Genomic DNA, 10,763 nt, shown 5'->3' on the forward strand with positions numbered 1-10,763 from the left:
AAAGATGCGTCATCATGTATAATTACATTTGGCATTGAACATGGTTAGCAAATGGACAATCTAACTGTGAACAAATCAGGTAGCTAATTACTGTGGAATTTTCTGTTCTCTTGACAGAGCTATGAGTAACTTCATTTCCTACATACCCTTTTACATGGAAGTCTAGATTATCTATAAGGTTCACACTTAACAGGAATGCTTATTTCTACTCATTCAATTTTAGAAGATAAAATATTAAGAGATCAAAAGGTTTTAAATTAAGGTTTGTTATTGTTTGCATTTTTTTAAATGTCTTTTTATAGTTGCAGGACCATGTCATATAATCCAAATTCAAAATAATCACAGTGGGCACTTTGTGTTGCTAAATTATTACACTGTCAGTTATATTCACTGTACATTTGGGTACACTGGCTGGAGTAGGCTAGGATGGCTAAGAAAGACATATTCTCATTAAAAATCAAAGACAGCCCTAGCTGGTTTGGCTCAATGGATAGAGCATCTGCCTATGGACTGAAGGGTCCCAGGTTTGATTCCGGCAAAGGGCACATGCTTGGGTTGTGGGCTCGATCCCCAGTAGGGGGTGTGCAGGAGGCAGCTAATCAATGATTCTCTCTCATCATTGATGTTTCTATCTCTCTCTCACTCTCCCTTCCTCTCTGAAATCAATTAAAATATATTTTACCTAAATAAATAAATATCGAAGACAATCAGCTTTAGGAAAAAAGAAAAGAAAAAAATCCTTCTGGGAAAATTAGTTGAGAGGACACACAGGTGAAACTACACTTGAATTAGTATCTTGACAAACTGTCTACCTGACCAGAATGGGAACAGATGTTGCCTGTAAAAGATGAAAATGATGGTAAGGAGTCTAAAATGCTCCACTTCTTTAATTATTGTCAACTGAATCCAGTGGTGCCTGGCAGAGCCATGCCCCGGAAACATACCTTGCCTGAGGCGGGTGTGTTGTCAGCCTGACCTTCAGCTCAGGCGCCAGTGGGTGGGTTTCATTATCTAAATCGAGCCAAGCACCAGGAACAAACACGATTATCCGGGCCCACCCAAAAGCAATGGTTACAAAGAAGCCACAAGAATGCACATAATCTCCTTTGTCTTGGGCTTTAGTAAAACTTCCTGGTATTTTGTTGTATAAAATAAACACGCTATATCAGCTCTGGGTGCCTGTCTCTCCATCAGAGGACAGTGGTCCCACCTGGCCCCAGCTTTTCCCTTCCATCTCTGTGTCTGTCTCTTTCTTTCATTTTCTCAATCCCCAGCAGCCCCTACTCAGGAACCGGACTGCTTTCTAGCCAGGCTGGACGCAGAAAAGAGAGAAATATTTACAACCAAATATGTTGCTCTACTAATAGCAAGTAAATATACCAGCAGCAGAAGAAAATAGAATACTTACAATAAGTACATTTACTAACATAAATGTGTTTGTGGTGAAATGTTAGTATTTACCTATTCGGGTTGGATTGGGTTGGAAATAGAATTGAGGGAGCATGAGATTTAGCTTCCATAGTTGGCAGTTTGGACATCTTCCTTAAGGAGTTCAATCTACTTTATTAGCAGGGGGCATTTTTGTTTCTGAGGATATCTGGGTGCTGTGAGATAGTTAAAGAATATTGGCTTTTAGATAACTAGGGCCCACGTGGACATTACATATAGCATACCTGCTACTGAGGGAGGGATCTCCAGGCCCTTGCTGGGACCTCAGCTTGACAATCCTCACAGTCACCTGGGTGGTGTGGGATCCCTTCTGGACAAAGTTATAGAATTTTCTATCCATGCATGTGGATTACCTTCCTCCTGACACCTTGAAACTACAGGTACCTAACCCTACAACACGAGTATTAAAATCTTTCTGTAGCAATAAGAACAGCAAGAACACAAGATGCATTTTGTGACAGGAAGATATTCAAGGATCCAGAACGTTAGTGATTTTCTAGTTTTTTTGAAGGTTTGAAAAGAATAAACATGAGATGTTCAATAACAAACTCTGCTCAAACTGGGTTTGGAAGATCTTTTTTGGAACTATTGTCATCACATTATTTGCTATGCAAAACACAGATTTTGTTGCTTTCTGACCACACCAAAAGGATATCTTATTTTGTTTTAATGATTTCAAATGTTACTGCTTATTATCCCCAAATCAATCAACCGATCAATGAGTTCAAGATTCAGTCTTACTTTTATTTGGGCGATTTTCATTTCATCAAATCTGATATTAGCAAGAGATTTCCTTCTCTGGCCTCTTCGATGTCCAAATTTACACTTATTTCTCATCACTTGTTCATCATCTTCTATGGGTCTTCTCACATATTTAAAGCGATCTTTCAGGGCTCGTTTCCATAAAAACTGTGTAAAATAACAAAACAAGAGATTTAAATAATACCACATAAACAATAAAACTTTTTATTTATCTAACACCTTTGGGCTTCAAATCTCTTCACATCACAGTAATAGAAACATTAACTCTATCCTTCCATTTACACAACATAGTAGTTAGACAATCATACACTAATAACAAATGTACCACTCTAATGGGGGATATTGAAAATGGGGGAGGATAGGCATTATGTCAGGGCAAGGGGTACATGGAGGGAAATAATTGCACCATCCTCTCAATTTTGCTGTGAACTAAAAAATAAAGTCTATTTTTAAAAAGATAAAGGGAGAGAGAGAGAGAAAGTATCAAAAAGAGGAAAGAGAGGGAGGGAGAGAGCACGAAACTGATTAAAGGAGGATGAGACATAAAATTACTAAACAATGCAAGGCAATTATTTTATTTTATTTGTTTTATTGATTTCAGAGAGGAAGGGAGAGGGAGAGAGAGATAGAAGCATCAGTGATGAGAGACAATCATTCATCAGCTGCCTCCTGCAGGCCCCCTGCAGGGGATGGAGCCCGCAACTCGGGCATGTGCTCTTGATGGGACTCGAACTAGGATTCTTCAGTCTGCAGGCCCATACTCAACCCACTGAGCCAAACCAGCTAGGGCAAGGCTATTATTTTTAAAGGGCAGAGATTAATAAAACGGTCACTTACAAAGCCACAGCCGTCCTCGTCCAGGAAAGGGTGGGCCTGCAGCAGGGCGTTGACCACATCGTTATACTGCTGGGTACTGGGGTACCTGTGCAGTGCAACAGGACATGTTTCATTCCAAGCTGCCCAATCCCTTCCTTTACAATGAGCCTAAACTACACTCTCGTTTCTTCCAATCTTTCCATATAACAACGGAGACATTCAAATATTGCGCAATGTTGGATTTATGACTGATATGTCATCCAAAACCTGAAAAGGGTTGGTTCCTAATAAATGCTAGTTTACTCTGACAGTAGATCCTCCCCCAGAGCAACCAGCCTGCCCTGTAATTACTCACAGTGAGCCTTTCAGATACTTGGTCATGTCGGCCTGGAGAAACTCAATGATCCTTATCCTCACGCTGTGGTCGGGACACTTCTGCTCTGCTAACAGGCATCTGACGTCATAGGGAAACTCCGGTAAAACATAGGACTTCGCCCACTGCAAGGCTTTATTCCTTGCTAGAACATGTTTCCCATTTCTTCTGTTAAATAGAAACACAGGAGTGAAATCTCATTTCAAATATACCTAAATTATCCATTTTCTACATCCTGAGAACTTCTGATATAAAGCACTTTCCTGAGACCTGAATATATGAAAGTCAATCCGTCTTCCATCCATTCAGCTACCCACACATGTTTGAAGGCTCATTAGGTATCTCCGTTTTTCTTTTGGGGGGTGGGGGGGGAGTCATAATAATATAGATTTTGAATAAAGCCTGAAGTTGGGAAGAATATTATTCCATCTATCTTGAAGAAATAATATGTAGCACATAGCTCAAAACTGAATAAACAAAAAGAATAAGTTGCAATTCAGCAGTAAGGCATAAATAAGTCTTAGCAGCTAAGAAAATTCCTCTAATTAATTTATCCTGTTGCTGTTTATAGCAAAATATAAGATCAACTTAATTTAGTTGGTCTTGGCTACTTTAAAGGTAAACTTAATTTCTAAGTAAAAAACAAGTATGAGAACCCGGCCGGTGTGGCTCAGTGGTTGAGCATCAACCCCTATGAACCAGGTGGTCACGGTTCAATTCCCGATCAGGGCACATGCCCGGATTGTAGGCTCAGTCTCCCATGGGGGGCATGTAGGAAGCAGCCGATCAATGACTCTCTCTCATCATTGATGTTTTTTTCTCTCTCTCTCCTCCTTCCTTCCTCTCTGAAATCAATGAAAATATATTTATTTTAAAAGTATCAGATACTCTTATTTCATTCAGTTGAAAGTTTCTATCAAACGTTATAGAAAACTATACCTACAGAAGGCAGATCAGCAGTTGCTTGGGGCTGGGGGTTGGGAGAGAAAATAGGCTGCAAAAGGGAACGAGGGAATTTTTTAGGGCAGGGGTCTTCAAACTACGGCCCGCGGGCCACATGCAAATACAAATATTGTATTTGTTCCCGTTTTGTTTTTTTACTTCAAAATAAGATATGTGCAATGTGCATAGGAATTTGTGCATAGTTTTTTTTTAAACTATAGTCCGGCCCTCCAACGGTCTGAGGGACAGTGAACTGGCCCCCTGTTTAAAAAGTTTGAGGACCCCTGTTTTAGGGTAATGGAAATGTTCCGAAATGGATTGTGACCAGGGATGCACTACCAGATAAATCTGCTAAAATTAACTGAGCTGTACACTTTAAATGGGTGAATTTTATGTTATATAAATTACACCTCAATAAGTCTATTTATAAAATTAAGTATCAGAACCACTTTAAAACTTTAAAGTTAGTGACTGATCATTAAGTGTGTAAAAGAAGACTCTATAGTAAAATTTCCAAGTAACAGGTACCCAGAGGCACTAAGTAGCTTTCAATCCACTTCACTCATAAGATTGATTGGAATGAAAGTAAAGGAATAAAGGCAAAGTAGAAGTCAAAAAACAGAAAGAGTTCCCAAATTAGCCTGAGCAGGTTAATTTTCTGGCACTGCCATGGAGTCCTTACTAGTCAGTCCTAGGAAAACTGACTAGGTGAGATGAGAGTTGAAAGGTCAGGTTCCTTACAGTGGTTCTCAACCTTCCTAATGCCGTGACCCTTTAATACAGTTCCTCATGTTGTGGGGACCCCCAACCATAAAATTATTTTTGTTGCTACTTCATAACTGTAATTTTGCTACTGTTATGAATCGTAATATAAATATCTGATATGCTATATGTGTTTTCCGATGGTCGCAACCCACAGGTTGAGAAACGCTGCTTTAGAATGTTAGGACATATTTCCTAAGAATGCATGAGATACAATGAAACATGGGGAATAAAGAAAAGAGGAAAAGCACTTTCCTCTCTTTTTATCATACACTCCCTCCTTTTTTTCCTCGTTGGCATAACAAGGCTTTACCAGTGGTGTAAACATGTCCTCGCTACAATAAGCACACCAACAATTTAACACCAGATTCAATACAGCAGCGGGTCATTTCCAGGGTCAATCTGTGCTTCAACCCAAACTATTTCCCAGTATGTTACTCTCTCATGTCATTCATTCAATCAATATTTATTGCAGCTGATTATATCGCAATTACTCTTCCACAATCCCTATTTCCATTCTCATTAGCACTGATACTGTTTGTTTAGGTCCCCAGGTGAATCTAATGCTATAGTCAGTGTTGCCCTGCTCGCTGGCAGAGCATAGCGCCTCCTCCGCTCTCTAACAGCATCTCTCACCATTCCAGCCACTGTTTTCTCTGCCGAGATCTCTCACTTCCCAAAAGTGCTTACTCCAAGTAGGTCCCCTGTGCTTTTTCAGGTGTTTGTACATCTGGATTTGCTGTTCCTTTGCTGTGAATGGCATTCTCTACTGCCCCATTTTCCTTCAATGAATTTCTAATCACCTTTCAAAATCCTCCCTCAGTTTTTGTGGCGCTTCTCCCCAGAGACCTTCTCCACACTCACTTTCCTATTTCTCTCTCTTCTATGCTATTTCTGTGCCCGCGAGTTTCTATTTCTGCATATTTGCTTAATATTGCCATTACTAGCTTACTAGTACACACCTGTCTTATCTACAAGACTCTGTGTTCCCCCAGGCAAGGACTAAATTGCATCCCCTGCCTGCCACTGTCTAAATAATACCTAGCTCATGGTGTATATTCAGTAACTTTTAGACTGAACAAAATGGGAAAATAGATTAGAAATCAAGCTCACTTTGGGTCTCTCTAAAGACTTCATATGATATTTATAGAAATGGACAGGAGTCAAAGAGTTATTTATCAGTAATGCCAGCCCAATTTCCCGGACTCTACAAGTCCTGCTTGCCTGGGTCCAAAGATACCCTCCACTGAACAAAATATCAATTCTGTCTTAGAAAGCCAATATTCCTCACCAAACATCATCTAGTCAAAGTCGAAGGGAATATATTTAATTCAATTAAGAGGAGACCACAGAAATACTTCTTATTTCTGTTCTTTCATGTGGTAAAAGTTTGTTGATCACCTACTCTGTGCCAGGCATTGCCAAGGTGAATCAGACTGGCTCCTCACCACCACAGCCCCTTCCCCTCCCTCCCAGCGCTGGATCTCTGGAGGACATACAGGTGTAGGAAGGAAAAAGAGGAATCCCACGTCTGACTGGAATGGGTACTGATGGACTTGTGACTGGGCTGGTGCATTTCATCGCATCTTCTCTTTATTTCGTGCTGGATACGATGCTCACATGACTGCAGCGCCCTCTTCTGAGCTGTGTGTGGGATAGTGCCTACATACAACCCATCACGTGTTGACCCACTGGCATTTGCCTTACCGAGTACAGCCATGTGGGGGAGGTCATTCTCCCACATTCTGTAGCAGTAACGTCATTATAAATATCATCAAAACAATTTTTCAATATGCATGAAACCATGACTAATTTTATAATTATGCCCAAAGGCAGAAGCAAAACACCTGCACACATTTAAAGTTCCAGTGAAGAGTATTTTAAAGTAAGATTTAGGAAATATCTACCTATTTATCTGATTTCATGGTTTATTTGGTACTAAAGGGGAAGTGAAAGGTTTTAAATAGTGTAGGTGGAAAACAAAAATATCATTGCAAAAAAAATCTTTTCCCTACGGATCACCAATACATGCTGAGTATGAGACATTGTAATTATTCCATCAAGAAAGGGCACTTTAGCTCAGCCAGCATGGCTCAGTGATTGAGCGTTGACCTATGAACCAGATGGTCATGGTTCAATTCTAGATCAGGGCACATGTTTGGCTTGTAGGTTCGGTCCCCAGTAGGGTGCATTCAGGAGACAGTCAATCAATGATTCTTCTCATCATTGATGTTTGAATCTCTCCCTCTCCCTTCCTCTCTAAAATCAAAGGAAGGAAGGAAGGGCTCTTAAGCAATGCAGTAAAAAGCATGATATCACCTATCACTGAAAAAAACTGCATTGTGTCTCAGTACCCTAGGATTTCATCCATGGGGACACAGATGCCTCTACTAGAGATTATTCAAGAGCCAAAGTCAGGTGAACATTGTGCCTCTAGAACCTTCTTTTTCTTCTTGTCTGCAAAGTATCTGGATGGAAAGCACATTCATTTTAGGGAACATATGAAAAGATATCACAAGCATAATGACTGCCATCTTGTATGATGTGATAACAGCTGAACTTTAATATGTTATCTCATTTGGGACTTCGAGGACTAAATATGTCAGTTCCCATTCTATATTGTGCAGAGGCCACCTGGAAGGCATTCTGGAGGAATCAGGATTCAAACCCATGGGTGTGAGACCCCAAAGCCAGCTCTGATCCATCATTCCTTTCTGCCCACATAGAGCAGTTGGCTTTTTAAAAGCCCTGTAGCCAAATACCATCAACTTCCTAGCCTATTATGTGTGAGTGACTTATAAACTCCTGGAGCTCAACTGTTAAAAAGTTAGCATATTTAGTATGAATTGTATCAAAAGATCTAAAAAGAAATAGAGACTAAAATATTTATCCTGCCCCATGAAACATTCATGTTTTCATTGGCTCACATATCCTCCGTTCAATTTAAAAACTACTGCTTAGCCTCTGTGTGCCAGGGACTGTGCCAAATCTGTGTTTACAATGACAAAAAAGGCCTGGTCTTTGTCTTTGAGGTGTTTTTAGTCTAATGAGGGACTGCAAACTTTAAAGTCATCAATTTCATCATCTAGTTTTATGAGTAAAGCAAAGATTCTGTGCATAGGAGACAGGAGTCCTTGCCTGGCCTGGAACGTCAATGAAGGGGCTCCTGAAAGAGATTTTTGAGCAGAACCTTCAAGGATGAGAAAGAAGGTAAAGACAGGCAGCAACAGGGCCAGGCAGTCATGTGCCAGCCAGTCTGAGGAGGGCAGAGCAGCACTGAGTACTAGGATAAACCCATCCTCATAGAGAGAAGCAAGGGAATGAGGTGGATAAGAGAAGCAGGACAGAGATAGGCATGGCTGTCACATGGCTCCATCAGAGGAGGGACAGCTCTACCCCTGGCTTCCCCTGGTGCTAGGAAATGCTTTTCTTACAACAAACTCTCTCTCCTCGTCTTAAATTACAGTGGATTTGTGGTTCTCGCACCCAAATAAAGGAGGTCATTTGTAGACATGTTAACTCTGAAGTGCTCATGGGTAGAGAGATGGGCAGCAAGGAGTCAAGTGGATTAAGGGAGAGTTTATGATTAGAAAGATATGGCGGTATTCGGCTCTGGCTTTGAAACCCTCCACTTCCTCTCCATTTCTGAGCCAGTCCTCGTTTCTCCTCCCCTCAGTATTAGTAGGTGCTGTAAAGACCGACAAGCACCACGAAGCACCAGGCTGCCCCTTTGACCCCATGAAACCACAGGAGTACCTGCCCCGCCGGTGTCACAGGCCCGCGATGAGGATGGAATGCCAGCCGAGGGCTTAGAAGAGAACAGACCTGCATGAACAGAAGGCTTCACCCCCATCTCGCGCTGGCAGCGAGCAGGGAGAAGGAAGAAGTCCAAAGGAAGGAGGAAACGCTGCTTGGAGCAGTGCGTGCAGACGGGCACTCGGAATGAGTGCCCTCCGTGTGCTTCCACGGAGCTAGCACTGGGCAGGCATTCTCTATTTTTAATGCTCACAAGAGAACCATGAGGAAAGTATCATTATTCTTCCCACTTTGCAGATGAGAATACCGATTCACAGAGGCTCTAGGGACGGACCGCTGGGACTAATGATTGTTCTCCTGTCTCTGCTCACACCTGAATGAACACTTACAGGAGGGACTGGCTACTTTTGGAGGCTTTGTGGTGAAAGGAGTGCTTGAGAACCACATTCCTGGGTCCGGTTCTCTAGGTCTATAGTTGTCCTTTGTTCCAATGTAGCCCATATGTTGAAATATTACACCATCTAAGTCCAGTAGTATCCCTTTATCTGCATAGGATCCCTTCCAAGGCCCCCAGTGGATGCCTGAGACCATGGGTAGTACCAAGGAACCATATATATAGACTCTGGTTTTTTTTCTGTAACTATGATAAAGTTTAATTTTTAAATTAAGCATAGTAAGAGATCAAAAACAATAACTAATAATCAGAACAATTATAACAATAAAATAAGGGTTATCTGAACACAAGCAATACAATATTGCCAGTCAATCTAAAAACTGAGATGGCTACTAAGGAACAGATAGACAGTTGGACACTGGATATAAAGATAATTTACATCCCAGGAGGGATGGAGCGGGATAGTGCAAGATTTCATTACACTACCCAGAACACTGCAATTTAAACTTACGAATTGTTTATTTCTGGAACGTTCCATTTAATATTTTGGATGGTAACTGAAAACAAGGAAATCAAAGCTGTGGTTAAGGGGTGATTACTATATAAGGAAATGTTTACCAAAACACCTCCATCAGGTATAGTCAAGTTAAAACAACAACTACAAAATTCAGAACAAAAACAAAGACTCCTCAGATGGCACATTCTAGCTATAGGACATTATTCTGTGGCTACTGCCTATCACCCTGGACAGTTTACAACAGATAAATCCCTTTTTTCCCCTTAGCAATGTATACTTGAAAGATGAATATAATCCTCAAAACTTCTCTTCTCCAAGACAAAGATTAGAAAATATAACCTTCATCTTTTACCACATATCTTCATCACTCGATAAAAAAATATTCCCTTACAGGAAAACAAATTTTCACTTACGTGAAGTCTCATTAAAAACACACAACAACAAATATTGTATCACTTGGCTGTAGCTGTTTAGAAGTTGGTGATCCCACCTGTGTTTCAGTACTCTTTGGTCAATTAGTCTGTTATCAAGGTTTTCAGCTGGAGAGAAAGCTGGCATCTGCTCCCCTTGGTTGGGTGGCCTGGAGGACTGTTTATCCCTGTTACCAAGAAAGAAGAGGTGGGTGAGGAACTAGTCAACAGGCGCCTCAACCATTGACATCACAGAAACTGTGAAGGTAGGTGGTAGCTCATAGTTAACATAGAATATGTGTCTACTTCCAAGATCCACATTAGTCATGACTAAGATAACGGAAGGAAGAACCCTCTGGGGTCATCTCACTCAGTAGTTCATATATACCAGGAGACAGGCTGATGCCAGTTCACAATGCTATTTTCACCAATTGGTCATATTTATAATGGTGGCAAGATGATATGTTCCTTTAAAATGATGATAATAATAAAATGTACCTTTATTGGTTAATATTCTTATTTGTCAAAAAAAAAAGGAGTAGAGGAGAAGGAGGAGAGGAGGAGGAGCAGGAGGAGGAAGAG

General features: G+C 40.9%; 1 protein-coding gene across 1 annotated transcript in view; it reads right to left on the reverse strand.

Annotated features, from left to right (window-relative positions):
* Positions 1–10,763, reverse strand: part of SAMD3 (sterile alpha motif domain containing 3) — a 17,671-nt gene that overhangs the window by 3,345 nt on the left and 3,563 nt on the right. The window contains exons 3-6 of the mRNA XM_015557796.1: positions 10,262–10,369; positions 3,383–3,568; positions 3,049–3,133; positions 2,191–2,358 (exon numbers count right to left, since the gene is read on the reverse strand). Coding sequence (XP_015413282.1) covers positions 2,191–2,358; positions 3,049–3,133; positions 3,383–3,568; positions 10,262–10,369 — 547 coding nt within the window. The remainder of the gene's footprint in view (positions 1–2,190; positions 2,359–3,048; positions 3,134–3,382; positions 3,569–10,261; positions 10,370–10,763) is intronic.

The sequence above is a fragment of the Myotis davidii genome, unplaced genomic scaffold (assembly GCF_000327345.1).
Source record: "Myotis davidii unplaced genomic scaffold, ASM32734v1 scaffold147, whole genome shotgun sequence".
Taxonomy (NCBI): domain Eukaryota; kingdom Metazoa; phylum Chordata; class Mammalia; order Chiroptera; family Vespertilionidae; genus Myotis; species Myotis davidii.